Source organism: Eutrigla gurnardus (assembly GCF_963514095.1).
Source record: "Eutrigla gurnardus genome assembly, chromosome: 17".
Lineage (NCBI taxonomy): Eukaryota > Metazoa > Chordata > Actinopteri > Perciformes > Triglidae > Eutrigla > Eutrigla gurnardus.
Window position 1 is genome coordinate 19,329,007 of NC_139928.1, and position 24,526 is coordinate 19,353,532.

The 24,526-nt window shown below is 43.9% G+C and overlaps 1 protein-coding gene across 1 annotated transcript in view; it reads right to left on the reverse strand.

The window, feature by feature from the left end:
- Positions 1-946: 946 nt before the first annotated feature.
- The window catches only part of erf (Ets2 repressor factor), a 32,855-nt gene continuing 9,275 nt past the window's right edge, over positions 947-24,526 (reverse strand). Inside the window, exons 2-5 of the mRNA XM_084032253.1 lie at positions 13,876-14,110; positions 8,299-8,411; positions 5,292-6,184; positions 947-5,161 (exon numbers count right to left, since the gene is read on the reverse strand). Of these exons, the coding sequence (XP_083888379.1) occupies positions 4,526-5,161; positions 5,292-6,184; positions 8,299-8,411; positions 13,876-14,110 (1,877 nt within the window). The 3' untranslated portion in view covers positions 947-4,525. The remainder of the gene's footprint in view (positions 5,162-5,291; positions 6,185-8,298; positions 8,412-13,875; positions 14,111-24,526) is intronic.

Genomic DNA, 24,526 nt, shown 5'->3' on the forward strand with positions numbered 1-24,526 from the left:
ATTTATACATTGAGTATGTATTTTTTCTTGAAACAAATAGGTATTTTTTAAGCTCTTTAGTTAGACATGTTCCAAAAATATTGATGGGTGAATGTCAGTCATTAATGTAAAGCGCTTTGGAGAAAAGGACTATATAAATGAGGCCATTTACCATGTGATGGATTTTGGTTATTAGCTCAATCTCACACAAATATAATATATATTACACATAACATGTTGACCTGGTGATATTCACGCTGTTGATCTGCTGGTTTCTGTATGCGTTCATGATTGTGAACTGAATGTCTTTGGGTGTTTTACACTTGGTCGGACAAAACAAGTTATTTTAAGACATCCTCCTGCCTTCTGGGAAGTCATGATGGGAATACGCCATCCCGCCCTGACTTTTTATAGACCTAATGATTACTTGATTTAATTGCAAACACAATAATTAAAGAGATAATAATTGGAAAGCTTTTCACCAATAAAAGTTATTTTGGGGCAAAAAAATGGAAAACGAATCTAAATGCCTGGCGTAAAAATTAAATCAGAGCACAAATTCTGACCTTCCAATCAAAGCAGCAGCCGGAGGACCCAGTCATGGGTCTGATTCAAATCATGAGACGAAGCAGAAGATAAACCCACGTCGGGGATGGAAGAGATTTGCCAGTCTGGTGAGTAATTCAAACTTCCGTTCTGGCTGAAGTACAAACGTGGAGTGGGTGGAACGCCGAGGTGTCGTCTGTGACACAATTAGCATCATAATCATTAAAGCACACATGAATACATCTGGGAGGAAATGTAAATGTAGACTTTCACTGAATAATCAGCATCATACTTTAAAGTACCCAAAGGTAAGTACTCCTCATGCAACGCGGCCCATTTGAGTAGAAGTATTAAGTGGCTTTACTTAATTAGAAGTAAATAAAAATGAGATGAATAATTGAAAGAAAGAGAGAAACAGAAATCCATTTTTACCTTTTTTAATGAACCCTGATTATTGTTTAATTACAAATGAAGATGAACAGAGAAGTGAAACTAAAGTCCCCGTCTCTCCCCTCCTCTCCCCGTCCAGGTGGACAAGACAGGAGAGACGGAGACGACCGGAGAGGACGAGGGGGACGCGTTTCAAATAATACAATGGTTAAACAGTACAAAGCTTTTTTTCTTACAGAATCCTCCAGAATGAAAAAAAATATATATACAACATCAAAAGTAAAATGAAAAGTTTCTTCCCCCGCTGTATATCACGTGGGGATTATGTGACCCTCCTGTTGTCCACGGTAACAAGGTTATAAAATCAGTGAGAGTAAGATTAAAAAAATAAAATAAAAAGACTGCACTGTAGCCAACTAGTTGAAGTTCATGGAAAAGAGTGCAAACAAAACTCACAGAAAAACCAGGAATTCATGGAGAAGAGGCTGGGCCATGGGCAGGGTACAAAATAATAATAAAAAACAGCCATGTTAATAATATAATAATTACAAGAGTAACAGTAATATGTCTGGAAAAAATAGAGAAGAAAGGGACGATATGGAGGGCTGAGCGTATCGACCCGGTGGATTCTCTGTGTTGGAAGCAGGTAAGGCAGCGCAGGTGTTCAGTTCAGGTCCTCCTTCACCACACACACACACACACACACACACACACACTTCAAATCTGTCCTTAAAATGGTCCTTCGTTGCCAGACATCTCCACCCACGATTAATGAGCCTTTTTTAATGCTGACCGATTAGAAGGACAGACGTGATGTTTTTCTTTTTGTGTGTGTGGTGAAGAAAAATGAGCCTTTTTTTAAAAAGATACACACAAGACCGGAGCGAGTTCTGGACTAAAGAAAATAACCTGAGCCAAGACTTCATCTGGCCAGTCCTTTCTAAGCTGTGCTGAAGTGTGTGTGTGTGTGTGTGTGTGTAGTAAGCATAACCATAGAAACCACACCTTCACATACACAAGTACACACACACATGGAGCAGAATGAGCGAGTCAGGTTATGGGAAGTCCCTGTCTCTCCGCTCCGCTCTGAGGTTTTATGATGCCATTTCCTCTGTGTGTGTGTGTGTGTGTGTGTGTGTGTAATTGTGTGTGTAGTTTCTATGGTTTGCCGTCTAGAGACTGTGGGGGCGTCTGATGTCATGTGTGATGTCATGTTTCCCTTTATTCTAGCCACAGTAAAGCCTCACTGTAACCAGGACAGGGTGAGTGTGTGTGTGTGTGTGTGGTTCAACCCAGCCCCGTACACACAAAGAGTCCAGAGTCCACACTCAAACCAAAGTCCAGTTGTATCGGCAGCTGTGGTGCTGCCGTGTGACGCAGAGCTGCTGCCGTCCAATCAGCATCGAGGGGCCAAGCGCTGGCTCGCCTGATGCTGACGGCGTTCCAGCTGCAGGCAGGTGAGACGATCACCCGTCTGTGGTAAACGCCGCCTGTCTGCTTCTCCCGGGATCATAAAACAAGCGCTCCCCAACAACAAAGCAGCTCCTGACCCGGTTCCACGGCTCGGCCGTCCACCCCCCCGTCCCCCTGGATACACAATAACTGCTTTTTAAATTTGTACAATATAAATATAAAACTCTGACACCGGTGGCCTTTGTGACTGCAGCTCAACGGTCAAGAGAAGGCAAGGGTGAGAAGGCAAAGGCTGAATTATACTGGTAATAATATGCCCATTAGAATATATACATATCTTTACCTTTAAAAATAGTAGGACTTTCCTGATTTGTATCAAATGACCATATTGAAATATAATATTTGAATTCAATATATATTTGAATAAAATATATACGTGTAGATTTGCTTATTCTGTAGCTCTCTCTTACAAAAAGTAGAAGGCATGGTGCTACTGTGTGTGTGTGTGTGTGTGTGTGTGTGTGTGTGTGTGTGTGTGTGTGTGTGTGTGAGGGGATGTCACGTGATAAAACTCTTTGTTGGCTTTAAAAAAGGCACAATCTTATTTGGAATTGTTTGTTAAGGTTTTCCCTCTCTCTTTTTGAACTAATTAAAACAATCACAAAAAAAATAAGCGGTCTGATATCTGGATAGTGAAGGGTTTGCCTGAGTTCCACATTCATCACACGGTTGCCCCGGAGACCAACCGATGCAAAGCTTCTCAAAATATCTTGTGAACAGATTCGGCTGTTTTATCCACCATACAGAAAGTCCTCAGATCACTGCAAATGCCCGAAAATACTGTCCGTGTTGGTGAGGAGGCACAAGCCTCCTTTGACAGGAATCAGAGTCTTTAAAAACAAACGGGGGAGGGGGAGGGGGGAGGCGTTAATCTGTACGTTAGAGGAATAAACACTACGAATGCCCTCGAATCTCCAAACCCCTCAAAGAGTGTGAGTTGAACACAGAAAGTGTGTCTGTAATTAATCCGTTCTCCTCTCTGCTTCCTCCACCAGTGAAGAGGAGGGAGGTTTCTCTGTACAGCCGGAGCCACGTCCACCTGCTGGCGAACAAATGTCTTGTGTGGCGTCTCGGAGGTTGAGAGGTCAAAGCCAGTTCGTCACAATCTTCCTCTTCCCCCTCTCGGGGTGTTTTTTTATTTTTTAGTTTGACTGTCCTCAAGGTGTTTAATTCCGCCCTCGTTTAAACGTCTTTAGAAAATGTAGTGAATGAGCCGAGGATGAAGAGGCCACTTAGTCTGGCGTTGATGCGTCTCTCTGAGTCCGAGTGGTTTCCCGGAGAAAGGACTGTGATTGGAGAGCTCTTTCTAAATCGCCCTCTTCAGTCTGTGAGATCCATCAGAGCGAGGTCTCACGTCCTCCCCCCCCTCGCTGCCCTCCGTCTTGTAAACGGCTGCTTGGTGATGGCTGCAGACCGAGAGGCACTTCTGTAATCTCTATCAGGGCTGTTAAAAGTGTTCTTTAGTAACGTTAGGATCCGTGGGGGGGAGGACTCTCCACCTTCAGGTGAGGAAATCAGTCAAATCTACTGCTGTACAACTCAGGCTGCCTTTGTAGTCTTCAGGGTGGACTGTGATTTGTTTCACTGCACCAGATGAACAAATAGACCCATTAAAAAGAGATGAGACGGGAGGTGGCAGATTTAACTGGCGCTATGACGGCGAGGAGGCGTTGAAATGTGCAATTCCTAGGAGATATGAATGGTCTGCAGGGCTCTAATGTTAAAAGGCTACACGTCTATGTGTGATGGTTTTACACGGGCCGTAATGTCTGGTGGCTGCTTGCCGACCACAGGGGGGTGCAAAGAAAAAATGCGGCAAACGGTGACAGAAGCCGAGAGGTAACTATGGCGATGCTGTGAATCTGTAGATGTAACACATCTGGCTTTATGTTTAATAATTTAAGGAGCTTGTGGGGCTGTGAGGTCAGTAAAAAGTGCCCAACTCCAAAAATTATTGCACAAAAAAAACACATGATACACTCACAGATTCAGCCGTTTAAGTTTCCACTATCGCCTTTCAGTTTCTGTCTCCATTTTTCACCATAAGCACACAAAACCTGCTACGTTCACTAGTGCCGTCAAGAAACCACAAGGCATTATGGTCTATAACTGTTGTCAGACAGGAGGAACGTGCAGCTCAGCAGCCAGTGTTTTCCAGAGACAGCTGCGCCGTCGCCCTCTGCAGCTCCGAGCTCGCTCTGCGCTGGGTGGGAGGCGGTGGCAGCATCAGCCCCAAAATAACACCTCCTCTTCCTCCCCCGTTCTCCACCTCCCCCACTCTCCCGCCCGCCTCCTCTCTCTTCCCCTCCACCACCTCCTCCTCGGCCCTCACTTTCTTGTCCTCCGCCTCGTCCCTCTCTCCGTCCGCCTCCATCTTCTGGTCCTCGCTCCAGCGGCGTTTGAAGCGCAGTTTGAGCGGGATGCAGCGCGTGCCCCCGGGGCTGATGGGAGCCGCCTGACCCGGCTCGCTCTTCAGGTTGATGAGAGGGAAGGCCAGGCCGGCGCTGCCGATGGAAGGGGTGGCGGGAGTCTTGAAGACCTCTTCATCATCGTCGGGGTCGTCGTCGGGGTTAATGTGTGGAGGGGGAGGGAGGCCGCTCCCGTGTCCGTTGGCCCGGTGATGGTTGTTGAGCTGATGGTGATTGTGACGAGCTGTCGGGGTGAAGATGTCACCTTCTTCATCATCATCATCCATGTGATTAAGCTCCTCGTCCTCACTGATGTCAGTCACCTCCACCTCTTCTTCTGACTCGATGTCTGATATTGGCTCCACCTGGAGAGAAAGAATGACATTTCATTAACGCCAGATATTATTCATGCTTGAACCATCCCTAAGTGTGTGTGTGTGTGTGTGTGTGTGTGTGTGTGTGTGTGTGTGTGTGTGTGTGTGTCAGCAGGCTCACCTTGATCTTAGGAGGCCCTGCAGCCAAGGAAGAGTTGATTATCTGACTAGAGCTTGTGAATGAGGAGGACTGGCTGGAGGAAGAGGAGGAGGAGGAAGGAGCAGCACCCAAGGACTCCCTCTGTTTGCGGCCGAGCGGCGGCGGCTGCAGCTTGAACTTGAACGGAGACGGGTGCTGCTCTCCCTCCTCCCCGCCTCTCGGCTGCTGGCTGAGCGAATGAGAGAGCGTCATGGGCGGGCCGTGGAGGTGATGGGCGGCGGGCTTCTCCAGTGTGGGGCGGTGGGGCTGAGGGATGATGATGTTGGGGTAGTGGAGGAAGGCTCGGGGGCTGAGGTGGTAGTTGTAGACGGACTGGGTGTGGGCCTGCAGGTAGTGCTTCATGTCCTCTGGGTTGAAGGAGAAGTGGGAGCCCAACATGGGGGAGGACATGGAGGGAGAGGGGGTGTAGGGCAGATGGGGGGTGGGGGTCATGGACAGGGCCGGGGACAGAGTCGGGGCCAGAAGACCGCCGGGGCCAGGCAGAGGGGAGACGGGGAATGGAGACAGAGTGTCTGGATGGACCCTGGGGCCATGTCGGGCCAGCCCTGACTGGTTGGGGTAAATCCTGTAGAGAGAGTCGTGAGGCAGACGTGGAGGAAGCAGGCCCCTGTAAGCCCTATCGGGCCCCACGCCCCGCTCATCGGCCCCCAGGGCCTCCTCCAGCTCAGAGTTGGTGGAGGTGCCGTCGCTGCAGTCGCTCACAGAGCCGCGGGCCATGCGGCGAGCGACGCTGCTGAACATCCCCGGGCTACGCAGCTCCTCGCTGGAGGAGAGGATGTCCGATGGCGCGGAGGGGGGGAAACGGAAGTGGCTGCCGCCGGTTGGCACTGGAGGGGCGCTCTGAGGGACTCGACCTGTGAGGAGGAGGAGGAGGAGAGGGGTGAGTTAGTTACATTTCCTTGCAGCCATTATTAAGAGACTTTTCTCCTAATTTGATGTAGTGACCACAAATGTGTCTGAACCAGAGGCATGAAGACAAATACAACCATCTTTATGCACGATCTCACTGGAGCTAAGTGGGTAAACATGTTGTTTTAAGAACCAGCCCTTTAAACTGAAGAGAAAGAGAGCAGTAACTAATGAGGGCAGGTCACATGTCTCCCATAGCTCCAACTATTTTACCCAGAGGGTCAGAGGCTCACAGAAAGAAAACACTGGGTTACACAAAGCCACAAGTTCCCTTCTCTTTCAACCCCTCCTCTCGCTCTCCTGCCAGGGAGACTGTGGCACTGCAGTAAATTCTTGGCATGCGTGCACGTGCCAGAATTAAATATTGGAAAAGTCGGTCTTTCTGCCATCACAAACATGGGTTGGGTTCCTCTGTTTTTTCCAGTACCGCTGTGTGTGTGTGTGTGTGTGGCTCTCTTTTTCAAAAAGTCCACATCTCACAGCCATGTGTGTCACAGACGATGAGGAGGGGAAAAGAAGAAGAAAAAAAACGCCGCGTGTGTTGATCTAATGTTTGTGAGCGTCTGCGCCGGCCGATCAATCCAGATTGACGTGGGCATGTGTGTAACGGTCGTATGAAAACCATCATATCACAACATGTCAGTGTGTGGGCCACATCACACGGAGGCTATAATTAAAGTTTCGTGCTGCACTTATGTCACCCAGTATCCAACGCTCCCATATGGGCTGTGTTTACGCTGGGTGGCCGGGACCAGAACGAGAGACGACTTCAGAGGGAGGACAGGGTAAGACTGGGACGTGGCACACTGACACACACACACACACACACACACACACACACACACACACACACACACACACACACACACACACACACACGTAATGCAACCAGGCAGATACACACTTCAAATAAAATCTAAATCACTTTGTGTGTTGGATTTGTGCTTCTAATATTGAGTTATATTTGTAAAAATAGGAACATATTTGATATGAACAGAGTGCTGCAGGAATTAATCCTAAAACACAGAAATGAGTCAGCATTTTTTGTTCTTCTGGTTCCCTCGTCCCATGTGGGTTTTTTTTTGTTGGATGGCTGAAATAAGGTCTGTGGTTAACACAGGCGTAAAATATTTTAACGTTTTTTCTTCTTCTACGATATAAAATATGTCAGTAAATACCCTACTCGGAAATTTTGAAGCTAAAAAAAGGCGTTTGGCAACAAGTGACTAAATGAGAGCATTAGCTTCGTCCTAATGCGACTCTGGCTTAACGTCCCCTTTTCGCATCTGCAGATTGTATTCACGCTTTTAAAAGAAAACATTAAGTGGTGTGTCATAAGTATCATAAAAATTGGTTTGTACCAGAACTTATTTTCTGCAATAATCCAAAGGGAAATCCTTGTTTTTTGCCATTTTAACTAATGTTTTGTGACAAAATGTACATCATCCCTGTGTGTACAGCACGCTGTATGATCCGATACAAGGCAATGCAGTGTTTCGGTTGTGACCAAAGTCTGTCTGATTTATATTTTGGCAAATAAACTGGTAATTCACCTATCGCAGACTGGAAGACTAAATTTGAATGTCTCCGTTATATACAAGCGTTTTCTCAAAAATTGTCTTTGCAGACAACTGCATACTCTGACAAATCTTCAAGAAGAATCAGTGCAAAATATAAGATTATTATTTTATTATTGGAATGCTACATAAATTAAATGTAGTTGCATCTAAAAGTCTGGTCTTGGATAACACGTCAAAACGGCATCAAAATGGGAGAAATCCATGTTAAGCCGGGTTTTGTTCTGATTAAAGTTGAAAATTCATAATCTATAGTCTATTATTCCCTTGTCTGTCTGGCTGTGTTGTAAATGGTAAATGGACGTGCATTATTCCAGTGCTTTTCTAGTCTTCCGACCACTCAAAGCACTTTCCACTACATGTCAACATTCACCCACACAGCCCTGGTTCAGTGCTCTCTGATTATTATGCATCTTAAGACACTTTCCCAGTGAGATCTACACCCAACCTGAGATTTAAAGTACGTAAATGTGTGTACGTACCAGAGCCCATGTCGATGAAGGGGTAGTTGACCAGCACTAGTTTGTTGAAGTTGAACTTGTAGGTGAACCTCTTCCCTTTGGTCTTGTGGAGGATCCTCTTGTTGTAGTAGTATCTAACGAGGGAAGGATGGAAAAGAGTGTTATCTCCACGTGTCTGAAAACGGTTATCATCAGCAACATATGGTAAAGCTCAGGTCTTGGCCACTTTTTCTGTTTCAGCCGAACATTTAATCAGTGTGAAACCATAAGTCAACTTTTCAAGCACATTTTTCCAGCTTAAACTGGAGGAAGATTCGTCCTGCCACAGAACGTCTGAGCAGCAGTCAGCGATTATTCACAGCTCGAACCAAAAACGATCAGCAAATCACCGTCGGCCATTATTCTCCCATAGATCGGAATAAACCGTGACTCCTGGCACATGAGCGGACATTTGGTAATCTTGGCCGCAGCTTTTGGGGGTCACAAGTCATCAACGGCCAATCAAATCTGCATTTTCTACCAATGTGAGGTAATTGCTGTACGTGAGCAGTTCTGTACAGCACTACATGGAAAATGGATGAAAAGATAATAAGAGCCATTAGTGGGTTTTCAGTTGTTAAACTGGAGCTGTTATTTCAGGGAAAAAGGGAAAAACCACCTCCGCTGGGACAAAGAAAATGACCTGATACATATCTCAGTAATGCACCCGTACAGTGTTCAGGTGCAGAGAGGCTGCTCTACATTACCGGAGATATAACAGGATTTTAGTACACTGATGCCTCGTTATGGCCTGCAGAAGCAAACGACCATCAACACGACGTTTGGCTATTTCTATACAGGGTTCATACACACGTTTACCAATGAATTTCCAAGACTTTCCAAGGATTTTCCATGCATTTAAGGCAAATGTTCATGACCAGAGAGTCTGATGTCAGGTATCACATTTTGTTACATCACATAAGTAGGATAATACTTATATATTATAATACATTATGATAGAATATATATATATATATATATATATATATATATATATATATATATATATATATATAAAGATACAAAACAATGTAGTATGACAGGAAGCACAGTGTTGCTGTACAAAGCTCCACTGCGTGTTGATTGTACAGCACACAATTGAAAATCTCCCTGTGATTATTTAAGGAAGTGAGACAGACGCTCTGCTTCAGTCTTACCCCGGCGGCTCCATTAGTGAGACTGCATTAGTCATCGTCAATACACAGAGCGATGTAGGAGTGAATAGTGAGCCGCTGACGGCTCGTCCAAAAGATAAAATGGCTCCCTGTGAGTCACCGATGGCCTCGGGTCCAAACCACATTCACATTTCTTTATATATATATATAAAAACGTAGAAATCAGTGTCCCTCATTCAGCTGAGACTGGCCGCTTCATTCTGGGAACTATAACATTACATTATTCATCATTTCCAGTAGGATGGAGCAGAGGGGAGCTCAGTGGTCATATTTGTACATAAAAACATAAACATAAAGCTGTAGACACGTCTCTTGTTGCCAATACGTTATAATTGAGCTGCTCTCCAGCAGGAGAAAGGGCTGACAGTGAATTCATATCAGGTAGAGAAACTGTTATTTATTCATCCATCCATCCAAGTTCCTTCATACATCCGTCCGACTAACATGCATAATTCATGTGATATAAAACACAAGATTCATGATTACAAATGGAAAAGCAAAAACCACATTAGGGATGCATGATATTTCACCTTTTTTTTCCATGCAATTTACATTGTGATATAAAAAAAATAATTTATATCCACATTTTTAGCTGAATGCATCAACGTGGTGAGCTAAATTAAGAGTCAAGATCTATAAACGACTTGATGTTTGAGTAAAAAACGTCATAAACTTAACGAGACAGGCTCCGTGTTTCAGGGTCAGGGTGCCCACCCTGGACAGACTGTCCCAGTTGACAGTCTCGCTATGGGCCCTGTTCCTCCCCGTAGGGGTGAGGGAGAACTAAGTCCACAGCCCCGGGAAGCGGCGATGTCAAGGCAACGGGTGCTTTAAAGGTCACGGACGGAGCAACCTTTAACCCTCGGGCCTTTCCAAGCTGACATAACGTAACCGCAGGAAATGATCTTCCCGTGGTGAGGCTCCTATACAACATATCTGTCATATCTAATCATCACACAAGCACAACATTAAAACCCCCAAAAAACTTAATCCAGGGATTTCAAAATACAATTCAACTTTGTCTAGAAAGAAGCCAAAATGTAAATAAGATATGATTCTTACAGAACGGTAAAACATTGGTAAAATCGGTCACACTAGTAGTACAAGTAAAAACAAAACACAGTAATTAGTCAGAGTGATGAAGCCGTGCCCGGCTGTATCGCTGCCTCTCTGTGATCGCAGTGTTAGTCACTGGACTTTGGTACAATACAGAACAAAGTAGAGCGGGAGTGTGAGTGAACCAGGAGCTCATCCAGCCGCTAAATGACTCGATGAGTGAAGGACCTATTCTGAAAGAGACAACGACGGCACACACACCCACACAAACAAGGCAGATGTACAGCCGCCGCACAAACAACAACAAACAATGAACGCAGAGAAATCATGACAAAACTACTGAGCACAAAACTAATCAGAGGGAACGCAGTGACGTACAGCACGCGCTGCCGTCGCTGGAGGAGGTGAACGGCCCGTCTGTGAGTGGGTGTTAACAATATCGGGCCTGGATGTGTCGTAAAAGCTGGAAGGACATAATGTTCACAGACGTGTGGCTGGATGGATGACACTTTGAATGAGTCGGGGTGGAAAAGGCCAAGAACACACACACACACACACACACACACACACACACACACACACACACACACACACACACACACACACACACACACACACACACACACACACACACACACACACACACACACACACACACACACACACACACACACAATTACAATCAAAGACTTCACATCTAACAAAGAGGGAGAACTTCAGAATTAATTAACAGCCACTCATTCATATATAAAAAAGGTTTGCAAACCACAGAAAAGACATTCAAAACTAATTTTGGCCGAGGCTAGGTCCTTGATGTAAAACACTCACTGAGACTAGAGGGAACGTCGCTGCTCCGGTATCAAACAGACGGTTTATTTGCTGTTAAAACTTTGTGGGCTTTATTCCCTGTTAAAAGCAAAAAGAAATGCCACCTTTTTAAGTGGATGTCTAATCAGTGTTGATGGTAAATGTAGTCGTCTGAAGCAATAAATTGCTCAGTGTGTGCAATAAAAAACGTTCCTCCAACGCCGTCAATTAACGTGACAGTGATGTAGTTGGATGTGAGGAAGAACCACAGGGTTTTATTTCTAGTCTCTTCTCTTGTCAGTCCATCTGGAACCCTTTCCTTCTTGAGATGTCGTTGTTTTAGTTTGATGTTTTCAAAAAGCAAATTCATCCCCAACTTTGATCAACAAATAAAACACGTTGACTGAAGCGCCAACACTGAGCTGTAGTTAACCAAAGAAAAGGTCGACTGAACTTCCTCCTAATTACTACTAAATTAGTGACTGAAATGAAACACTGCAAGTCAGTCCAGTTTAAATAAATCAGACACAGCACACGCTGCACTCTACCCGATAGCCTAAATCCATTATAAATAAGCACAAAAAGCTGGACACGACGAGCACCAAGTTCACGGCCCCGAGAAGCAGCGAAAATCCGGGCAAGCTTTGCCGTTAAGCCGACACGACCGGAGCCGTGAGCCCCCTTTCACTTTACGAGCCGGTCGCTGTGCACAGCTGCGGAGGAAATGCATCCAGAGAGGACCAGCCAGCCCACCCGTCGAGAAGTGTAAAAATATTTTTGGTTCATTATGAAACTGCGGCGGGACAGAATAGACTTTGGCGGGACGCCACAGTCTAAGTGATAAATGGGAAACACAGCACAGCGCTGAGTGTCTCCGTCCCCGTCTCTCAGATCTCAGTCGTGACAATTAATTGCATTTTTTGGTTTTATCCTTAAAAAACAATACTGCAAAATGAATGTGTAACATCAGGACCACACATAACTATTATGTGTTAAAATATATTCCTTTGCAAGTTCGGGAAAAGTTGAGTGTCTTGAAGTCAAAGACAAAAAAAGCTTTAAGTAAAAAACAAGACACAGATGGGCTGGAGGAGGACCGACATGTAACAAGGTGTGAAGTGTGTGTGTGTGTGTGTGTGTGTGAGGTGATGAGGCAGTGTAGCTAGTCATCGCCATGGCAAACTTTAACCCACACCAACCTACAAAACAGGAGGCGACATTGATGACTAGCAATCTGTGTGTTTGTGTAAATGAACAGACGGCCAGCTAAATAAAACTCTGCAGCATCCCACATGTGCTGCACGGAGGACGGTGGGGTGTGTTTCTAAAGCTGCCGTCAAACCTGGAGCTGCAGCACGAAGCACAGGTGCTCATTCACGACAAAATACATTTAAGTTTTACACATTTCAAGCTGTAATTAAATCTCAGATGAACCTGCACCGAAAACAAAGAGGGTATTTTTAAAAAGGCTCGGGGCGCAAAGTAACATCTTTTAGCTGGATTATACTGCAAAGCATAAAACTTTGTATGTATACATGTCACTTATATAACTGCACAGTATCTTTAAAAAAAGGTGACAAATAAGGTCAGCTGAATGAAAAATGCTGTTTAGCTTCAACATTTTGATATAAAACATGTATTTCTTTGTATATTTCTTGATAAAATAAATCCTTAATTTTTCTCTTCCTTAAAAACCAAACCTTTCACTCAAAAATACATGAAGCTGAGAATAATTTTTAAACAGCAAGTTTGGTTCCATCTCTGGTGTGTTCTTATCCTTAACCTTTGCTGTAACTTTACCCAGAACAAATTATTTTAAAATCAGTCTTGTACGTTTCACTGAGATCATCGCAGTTCACCTGGAGTTCAAAAGGACACAATTCCAGTTTCCTGTAACTTAATATCGACACGTCTGGGCTCTTCGCCATTATCCGACACCTCTGGTGTTGATACCCATCAGGAATGACCTCAATATGAAGCGTAATATTTGCAACAAGCGTCTCCAGACCTAGCTCTGCAGCTCTGCTCCTGATGAGACTTAAATTGGGGTTTAAAAAGGCTTGAGAAGGTTGGTTTCTAGTGTAGTTTCTCTAGAGTTAAAATCGGGGTTTAAAAAGGCTTGAGAAGGTTTTAAGGTTGGTTTCTAGTGTAGTTTCTCTAGAGTTAAACTGTGCTGTACTGTTTGTTTTTCGTGCGAACAAACAAGTTTCTGTTTGCCAAAGCTCGTTGCTTTAAGACATTTTTGAACACTTTGAATCCTACATTGTAAATGTTTGTGTTCAGTGACAATGTTCATATTTGCTCAAACAAAATGATATAAAGGAGTGAATAAATAAAGTTATTTACACGCTTGAGGGCAGGTACAAAACCGGACACAGGCGTAGTTCTGGTTACACTATATGTTGAATACAGATGTGTTCACTTGTTTGTTGGCATGTACAGTCCATGTGGACTCGGATGCAGAATCTACATCACATGGACCCTGCAGCCATGCAACTCCTTTCACCTGCTTCCGTCTCACCTTAGAGCTCGGCTGAGCTTGTCGTAGTTCATCTGAGGTTTACACTTCCTGGCCCCCCACAGACGAGCCACCTCGTCCGGGTCCTTGATGACAAACTCCCCGTAGTCTCCCTGCCAGGCGATGACGTCGTGGTACTCCTCTTTCCTCAGAAGCTCCAGGATGAAGTGCCACAGCTGGATCTGTCTGGAGCCCGGGCTCGACTCGGGCTTGTAGGCCCAATCCGGGAAGGCAAACCCTGCGGGGGAGAGAGAGGAGAGGGGTGTTACAGCTGGATGATCATCAGCTGATCATGAAGCTGATGACCGCTGACTGGCCAATCAGTTTCAAGCTTTTCTCACCACCATTGAGTCATTATGAGAGTTTTTAATCGCGATAAATTCATATTCAATCTGTTTGACTGCGGTTGTTTTTGTCCAGGGGTCAACACAATAGGTGAAAAATGCTCCTGTTTCCAGCTAGTAGACAGGACTCTGTACTATTTGTTTGGCATTTTCCTGGCATTTGCAAGAAACCAGTCGACTGGCATCCATTCTTTTGTGCTTGAAGGTTGTGTTTTGACGAGTCAAACATAGGCAAAAAAAAAAAAAAAAAAAAATGATTTGACTGGTTTCTACTCAAGCACATTGAGCCAGGATGTAAACAAAAAGAAATATTTCTCAAATCCAACTTCATTTTTTTCCATTCTTACAAATGTTTCCTTGTGGCCTTGCTGTTTTCAAGCAACATAATTGTGTTTCAGCTATTTGAAAACCTGCAAAGGACTAAGGGATGAGGAAAAGGTTCGACTCCACAGGCTCTTAAATCAGGAATGAGACAAAATGTCAAACACGGTTCTAAGCATTGTGAAACGATACACGAGGCTGTGTGGAATCACAGGTTCAAGGATACAACCTGTACGCTGAAATCCTTAACGCCTTACAGTCTATGGCTTTAAGTGGATTTAGTGCCTCGAGGAGAGCCGGTTGTGAGCCTTTCTACTAGATCTGTTCCCAGAGACTGCAGTCACATCAAAACTGCATCGCTATCGCCATCAAAGCTGGATCATCAGCATTGTTGTAACACATTAAGAAGCCTTGGGATACGTGCAGACACAATATAAGCTATGGTTTCATAACTAGAGCGCACACACTCACACACGCACACACAATATTATCCACCAGTTAAAAGTATAGGCTTTGAGTTGTAAAGCAGTGGGTGGCAGTAAAAGACTCAACACCACTTCAACACAAGGCCAGGCTGAAGGGCTGCATAGCAGAGGCATAGTGACACACACACACACACACACACACACACACACACACACACACACACACATTCACACACACCTCATTAGGACCAGATGTGTCTTGGCAATAAGGCTGAGAAAGCAAAGGGTGGGAAACATGTGGGCACAATATAACAATGCTGAATTTTGTGCGCGAGTGTGTTTATGTAACTGTAAAGAAACACAGTATCCTAAATACCAAGGTTACAATCAGTTTCCCACACTCTACAAAGGCTGTCATATCTATATAGCAGTGACACTGAACTTTTAACAATGACGTGCTCAAGGCTGCCAGACTATAACACGGCTGGGATGTGGCCCGTTGAGCCCAGTTGCAGTGGATATTGCTGATACATCATGGAAGTTGCTGCATCATACTGCATGTAGGGTCATGTGATTTAGAAATAATCTCAACACGTTGATTGTGGTTCATTTCTGTTATCAGGATAATCTTTAATATCACGAGTGACTAGAAAAAGCTGTTTAGTTCGCAGTCATGGTAGAAAGGTTATGATTTATTATTTTATTGTAATATATTTGAATGTTTTTCATTAAAAAAGGATGTTTAGAAAGACTTCTGTGTTTTATTGCTGACATAATAAAAAATGTTCTTAGAAAAATGGGAAGTGATACCAGCATTTTTTGAGTTTTAAGCATATTTTAATGATTAACAGGATAATACTGTGAATCGCAATTATTTTGGCCGGGATATTCGTGACATCTGCTGTCTGCGTTGGTGTTTCAGCGAAGGCGAGAGCGAGCTCCTCCACACTCAGTCGTGCCGAGGAGGCCCTCGGAGACAACTTAAGCCCTGACTTTCCACTCCCAGATAGTTTTTGGAGCTTCCCAATAAAAGCCCCAGATCAGAGGCTCTGAGCTCGCCGTTCAGCGGTGCGAGACGGGTCTCACAAATGCATCACCTAGCATGACTTGTTAGGGAGCTGCAGCCAATGAGAGCGCAAGACGCGTGTTGAGGGACGGTTCGCCTGTTAGTCATCAAAAACACAGATTTATTCAATTTATTTAACAGCTACATTCAGAGTCATTTATTTTAGAAAAGGATGGAATGTTTCGTTTTATAACGGCACTGAATCACTTTATTACGTTAAAAAAACAATGCAATGATGTGTTACATCAAATTAATTGACATTCATCAGGTTTTTTATACATCGTTGAATTTTTACTCCTCTACCACATGATTCCACGCAGAATTCAGGGAAATTAGGACAGAAAACTGTCGGATTTCACAATAAATGTATATGATTTGGGTCTAAAAAACACTATCTGGTGTGCCTGCTTGATATGAAGTGGCACTTTATCATGTTTATCAGTGGGTCATATCAACATTAAGGACCATTAATTGCATTATGACACATCCAAATTTACTCCAAATTTACATTTTTAAAAGAAATTGATTCTCCCATAATCAGGAGAACATCCTCCTGATGCAAACCTCCACCTCCACGTTGAAACCATTAAACCAACAGACCTTCCACCGATCCTTCTCCTCCAGCAACAAACCGAAGAAGGTAGCAAACATGAGCCAATCAGAGGCAGAACACCTAAATCTGGCAACTAAATTCCAGGGTAAAGTGAACTGTATCTGAATATGGTGCACAGATGGCAATTAAGCCAATTATGACTTTTCCATTTGCACAATATTTGCTGTTGTCTGTACTGTGAGTTTCTCAGTAGGTTGGGAAACAGTAAAGGTTGGTAATTTTCATTGCAACAGCGTTGCTCCGAATGCTCAGAGATTCCTCCACAGTGGATCAGTTAATAAAGCAGCAACAGCAGTCAGAGATCAGTATCTTCGTGAAACCGAGACAACAAACTCCAGAGTGAGTCATGACATTCCTACGACATGGGTGGTGCTTTCTCAACCAAAAAAAAAAAAGAAGAAGAAGAGTAAGACTTTCTGAATCCTCGTGAACAGCATTAACAAATAGCTGACTCTGCTGACGTTCAATGTAAGACCACAATGATCCGTGCATTTACAGCAGGCCTTAACATGTGCTTTCCCTTATCCAGATACAGATGACATTTTAATAGCAGGTGTAAATGGAGTGAGTCATGGAACACAGTCAGACACGGTGAAACCAAAGTCCATTATCAGGTGTGCAACGTGCAGCTATGTTGGGCAAATTTCATTAATCTGTACTAGTAGAGGCAGTAGTAGTTATAGAAGTAGTAACACGCACTGAATGTTCCTATGAGAACGTCACTCACAGAGAGAGGAAGCCACAAGAACACACTTGAATATGTAATACCTTGTGGTTACAATACAGTGTTACCTCACACATTACAACAAAAGGTCAAGTGCCACTCAAGTGGAGGCAGAGTTTTGAATCTTGTTCATGCTTGAAAAAACTACCCACACTGTCACAGGAGTTTAGACTGAGCAGGCAGCCTAACTCAAGCGTTGCATGAGTGACATTGCATGCATGTCAGCATCTGGCGAGATAATAGAGGCACACAAACGTTGAATAACTGCAAGGTTTCCCCCTTTAGGAGAGATTTAATTGAGGATGAGATAACAAGTCAGCCATCTCTCACCTCATGCATTACATGATACCTTCCTGTGTTGCCTTGTTTCGTGTGCCAAATATCATGCAAGCTTTGTGGTTGTTTTTATAGGAGGCCTGCCATGTTTAAATTGGCAATCATTCATAAAGGAGGCTTATGTATAGAAGCTAGTAGCTAGAGATACCAGGATATATGGACATGTCATGATGGGAGGGCTTCTGCTTTTGCTTTACTCTTTTAGTCTACGTCAACAAATATCAGGATCGTGGTGAATTTCCATGATCAGGATAATTGTAAATATTGTCACGAGTGACTTGACCAAGCTGTCTAGTTCACTATCATGGTAGAGAAATAAAAAAGAGCATTATTTAAGAAATACAGGATAAAAAAAACATTTTAAAGTGTATTTATGCAGGGAGACCTTATGATTTATGATCATCTTATTTAAGATTATTAGATTATTTTTCACTGAAATGATGAGTCTTATTGGTGACACAATAAAAAGAGTTTTTAGCATGATTTGAAATGTTCATATCATCCCATGCCTAGTGGGAAATGTCTTCAATGAACTACAATCCCTAGATTCTGCTCGTTTCCACAGTGAGATGTGTTATAACATCTCTTAGTTATAAAAAGCGTTGGCCTTTTGTTTTCTGAATGCTGAGGCTAGCACACTGAAAAACAAAAACAACCATACAAAGTTGGAGAGAAAAAAAAAAAACTCCTGATAAATGACCCGCTCCTGGTGACTAATAAACCTCACGCTGCTATCTGATCTCCTACGGTGCTGGAGAGAGAGCCCAAAGACAGACGAGCCGGCTGTGACGGTTGATAATAGCCATTTGAAGGCAGATTACTAATGGGGGTACGAGAATATGATTCATAAAGCAGACAATCCGGTTCTTGTCCGTGGGGACGGGTTAGGCGGTGACACAGACACAACACGCTGCTGTATAATGGGGTAGAAAACGACACACGTGGACACGTCCATATACGCACTTTGCAGGGACACAGACTGACGCACACGACACACACCGGGAGTGGATTACATCAAAGTGGGCGAGCTAATATCTCTCACACACACACATCGCAGGTTAGTGGGGAGAGGTAAGTGGGTTCATGCGTGGGTGCACAGAGCACACAGACAAAGAGCGCAGGAATAGCAACCATGCCCACCGCATGCATGTGTGTGTGTGTGTGTGTTGCCGATGTCCCTGCTGACTCATAGCTTGTAACTTGGTCGTTCGGCTTTCACAGATTCGGTCTCTCTCCCCCTCAACACCACTGCCTGTTTCTTTTCTTCTCTTCTCTTTCATTCTGTCCCTCCCTCGCTCAGCCTCTCCTAAGACACACGGTCTCCTAGCAACAAAAGCTTTTAGCTCTAAAAATAAACGGCCAAGTCACGACGGACAAGACAAAATATGATTCAATTACAGAACTTGCCAAAAGAGTTTAGAGTTTGGGCGCGGATCCAGGGAGCTGCAGCGTGAGGGGTGTGATGAGGGCCACCTGAACAACACCGTGTCGACCCCCCGTCAACCTGCACTCACATCGCTCCAGGCCGGGTTACAAATATCAGCTGATCGGCCACTGATTCAATCTCAATAGTTTGATCAGCGGTCTCTCTAAAGGCTGATTAGAAGATGATGCATTGATTCTGAAGTTAAGCCTTTTCAATATTCGTTTATCTGCGTTCCACGGAGCTCGCTGCAGCGCCACATAGCTCTGTTGGTTAACATGTAGACCTTAAGTTAACCTGAAGAACGACATCCCTAACTGGTCAAAAATGTCCAACCAATTGATGGTTAACTGCTGTCACCCATAATTCAGAGGCAACACATTAGTAGAAACAGACAAGGACACAGAAAATCGGCACAGCCGACGGTGTGACAGATGCACTGAACTGAGTTGCATCTGCTACAGCTGGTGGATAATGTGAGTAATATGACAGATTAACAGATAAGAAGAAGTATGACTCAGAAGACAAGAGAGAGTAGGAACAGGTCATGGGCAGAAAAGGAGCAGGAAAGAATGAACACAAACTACCATAACTGGAAGAAACCTACAGAGATTTTTATTTTTAGCAGAGTAATAGTACTCATATCGTACTCAGTACCAAAGTAAGTAAAGGAAAGTGGAATCAGTGTGTCCCTACTTGAGGTGTGTAAGTGTTAAATAATGTTACAGGGCATCTTTAAGCCTTTTAGGTTTTCCAGCTACTTTATAGAAGTCCGATCTGGAAGTCGGGGAAAACTGAAGCAGACAAACAAACCCAAAGCCCTTTGTGCTATCTGGCAAGCTTTACTCCAGACAGGAAGAATTTCTGATTGTCAGGCGGAGGTGAAACACACCATTTCAGGCCTCATTGGATTCTATATATAGCCACGTACAGGGTAGGAAAACTCATTTACTATTAGCCTGCAGTCCCAAGCCACCTGCGATCTCCTTTCCAAGAGAAACACGGGATCTGTGCAGCCGATGGGTGAGGGGGTTTAACACGCAGGTCTGCTTTTCTTAGGGGCGCTGACGTCACCGGTGTTGTAACAGCGCTGTTAATAACCGATAGCCATCATTGGGGTATTGTCCAGAAGGCCAGAAGACTAAACACAAACGGCCTCCTACTCTACGTGCTCTCCACTACAACTTTCTTTAACATGCTGTTCCATTTATCCAACTATCCCCCCATTTATTTTTTACCTCCCTTCCTCCTATTCATTGGTGGATCTATTTTTAGCCGCTGCAAAAGGTCGGTGTGTGTCTTTCTGCAGGATAATGATTCAGGGGCACCGAGAGCGACGCAGAGAGGTAAGCGGCCAAGCTAAATGGCTGGCTGACCACTAAAAACTGGATCAGGTTTATCGGGGATGGGATCAGGACAACACAGAAAGGCAGGAAACCAATGGTTACAGAGCAGGAAAAGAGGAATCTCAACTGGGCGTTAACGATACGGGCATGTGCAGAAAGTAAAAAAAACAACTAATGGAAATAATTATTTGAAAAAGTTTTAACCTCACTTTAACGGTGAAATGCATGTCTGCAATCTGTATGAAGTGGAAGGTCATCTTTAAGTTTAAGAGGATGAACTATTGATTGTGCAGACGATGTCTGTGTTTCCACACTTACCTTGCTGCGTAAACAGTCTTACACCACTTCATTGAGGAGTCCTGAGGCTCTAACTACTGTTTAAAACACCCTCTGCTCCTCATTGAGCTGATCTCATAATAACCCTTAAAGGATGGAGTTTAGATCCGAGGAGCCAGTGGCTTAAAGCCAGGGAGGAGTCTCAGACACAGACGGGACGAGGAGGAAATCAGGTGGAAAAGTGAGGAAGAGGAGGTGGAAGAAAAGTGGAAGAGAAGAAGGAGAAAAAGAAGGAGTCCAGCAGAGATCACGGGGAGAGGAGGATGGCTGTAGGTGCATGGCGTGAACCCTCACATCGCGTCTCACATGATGCCTCCTCCATTACACAAAGCTGACACAGACAGACACATATGAGCAGATAGACAGGACTGGGAGAGGAAGGAGGGCAGAAAGACAGACAGAAAAAGGTGTCTCATGCTATATGAGATGCAGGCTGAAACGTGTTTCCCAAACCAAGAAGCAAACATTGATAAAGTACTAGGTATTAGTAAAAGGAATACCATAATCATTTTAATAACTTTAATTTTAACTCTATGGGTGTTAAATTTAATGGCTGAATCGTGTCGCCCTGACGCTCCGTTTTTAATGTGCTGAGCTGCCAAGAGACAACACGTTATAAACGCCTTAGATGATAATGAGAAACGCTCGGTTTGCTGGCAGACTTGGGAACACCGCTGGAGCTTCAAGCAGACCATCAATGAAGTGGCATTGTATGGCTTCAAAATCAGCCCACTGTTCTCATGGGGATGATGTGGTTGCTTTCCATTTCGGTAATCCATCTTCCAAATAGTGAACGCTGATTCCCGTAGACTGCGAGCAATCCAAACCAAACAAAGCCTCACCATTCGGGATGAGCAGTTTTAAAGAGCAAAGGCAGCTGCCTTCTCAAAAAAGTTCAGACTGGGCTCCAGACTAACTTTTCCAGTGGTTGCACTGGTGCACAATTGGTTTGGTCGCACCCTTTTTTGGAACAGCATGGTTTTGATCAGTGGTAGATAGTAAGTAAGTACATTTAATGTTGACACCATTTTCTACTTCATTACATTTCAGAGAATAATATTATTATACTTCACTACGCGTATTTATAAAGCTATGGTTTTACCCAACAGTATAAAATCAGAATTAGATCTATTGACGTCAACTTTAACATTAAAATGCATCTTATATATTACTGCATCAATTACAATGATCTAATATTAATAAAGAGTAATGTAACAAGTAAATAACCCATTAGGCTGCATAGTGAGGACTGTTTGACGGATTACAAAAACTTTCATCGAGTAAAAACCATGTGATTATATCAAATGGACTATTTATTTATTCAATTATATAATAGAAGATAACCCTGTCATGAAGCAGCTTGTTACTGTACAATTCTGTGCTGACTCATGAAGGGGTCCAGGGGTAAACGAGCATCGGTAGCTCTGCATTATGTACGTACATGGTGTATGAAATGTGTATACTTTCTATAACCTCTAATAATCTGGTTATACAGCCTTAGGTTGGACTCGCTCAGCGGAGCAGCTTGAACCCTCTGTGGTTGTTGCCTTTAGTGGGGTTGATAGGCTATTACTTGCCACGTGTAACCGTAGATAGTGCTGCAGGCGACTAGAGAATGGTGACGACAGATAGAGGCTTCATCAGAACCCAAGAAGCATGTTTTAAATTCATTTATTTTAGTGGCAATCTGATAAAAAAAATACTTAATTGTGAAAATGTGAAATGTCACAGCTGATTATCGGCCAATAACGTGTCGATCCCTAGTAGAAAGTATAGCGTTTGACATTGCAAGAAGGCACTGGACTGCAATGCGAAGCCTTTAAGTGTGTAAACCATCTCGGCTACGGCTATCCCTCTAATCTGTGACACCGCGGCAACCTGAACCTCGCCAGACAGAAACCTGTCGCGTCCTGAATAACTCTGCAGCACCTCGGAGGCAGCCGCGGCTGTGATTAAGCCAGCCCTGGCTCGGCGTCGAGGCGTGCGCGTACTCAATAGTCACTTATTATACACAAATATGAGGGGACGCTCCTGTGCATTCATCAGTCACTGTGGTGGAGGGAAACAGAATATCACCAGAGGTCAAACTTCTAGCTCCTAATCTGCAGCACATGAGCAAACGGTTGGAGGCCCATATTACCAGAGAAGAAGTAGACATACATGCATGTACACGTGCACTGGAACTTGTCTGAGCACGCTTCTCTTCCAGAAAATGACACCCCTGCAAAACATTCAGCTGTAATGAGCACCTGGCTACTGACAGCCACCCTGGATATTTATTTTTTCCTATAGTCAGGGCAGAGTTTGGTTTTAGTTTGTGTGTTCAAATGTATCAGTGCATGTGAATGATAGTGGGTAGGAAATAGAGGCAGGCCGACAAAATAAAGATGGGAAAGAGAGAGTGAGATATGACTGCATTGTGCCCTTGCAGAGGTGCAATAAGGCAGCACTGATTGGGTATCAGTTGCACAACAACAAACATGTGCACACACACAAAAATCACACCTAACTCGTGCATGCTGGTGACACCTTGAGAGTCTGCAGGAAATAAGGCAGGCCAACAAACCAGTCAGATCCACAGTCAGACTCAACAAGAAGCTGTTAAAATCACTGCAAGAAGAAGCACCATCAGTGAAAAGTCACTAATCCCCATTTAGACTACAGGGACCAGGGTCTGAAATTAAGTTCCACAGGCAAACTTTACTCTTACAATACTTGATGGGACATAATTCATATCGCGCAACTTGGAGGAGAAGTTAGAAACCGATGGAGGCCGTTATGAAGCTGGAGTGATTTGCAGAGTGGTGCTGCTGCAGAAGGACTTCAGAGCAGGAGAGAGAAGATAAACATCTGCATTTAAATCTGGCTTCTGTGTTGTGGTTTGGTTGCCAGACGACTTTTATTTTCCTTCAAAAACACACAAATTCGGTGACTTCAACCATGTGAACAGTGGTGTGCATGTGCGCACACACACACACACGCGTCACCACATCCCAGAATAGGCCTGTCGCTCCAAATCCAGGGAACTGGATGAGTGACTCATTCCCTTACTTCTGCCAATCAAATTTCATCTCCTCATCCTCCTATTTCCCAGAATGCTGCTTTCCTTTCAGCATCTTTCCACATAGACAAAGAGGCTCCACTGTTGATTATATCTAGTAGGACAATGCTAGAGTTCGGGGATGAGACAGTGATGTGACAAAACAGAGACGCTAGATCTACAAAGCAACCCTTTCTGCGTTTATATTTAAAAATCAATTTGAAGTGCATCGTAAGACTCCTGAAGTCATAAAAACTTCAGTCATAGCCAGCAGAGTTCAGGAGTTTGTCAAGAGCAAATAACAGACAGGAATGTGCACTGATTAACACATGGCAATGAGAAGTGAAGCCAATTTTATTCACTCGGAATAGTTTTTGCCTCGGCGTGCTTCACAATCTTTACAACCTATAATCCTACACAGAATAGGCAGCAGTTCAATTAAAATGTGGAGGAACTGAACGACATGAGGTAAATTAAGTACAAGCAGCTAACTTTTCCCCCCTCTATTAACCCATTTAATCTCTTTATACCTCACTGTGTGGAATAATATAAGCATATGTTAACATAGGGTCAGAGATGTGGTCCTATAAATGGAGTTAGCGGTCCACTGTGACCAAATCAATGCAACTCAAGTTGGAAACACAGACTTGTATAATGATGCTGCTGTTACACGACTATTA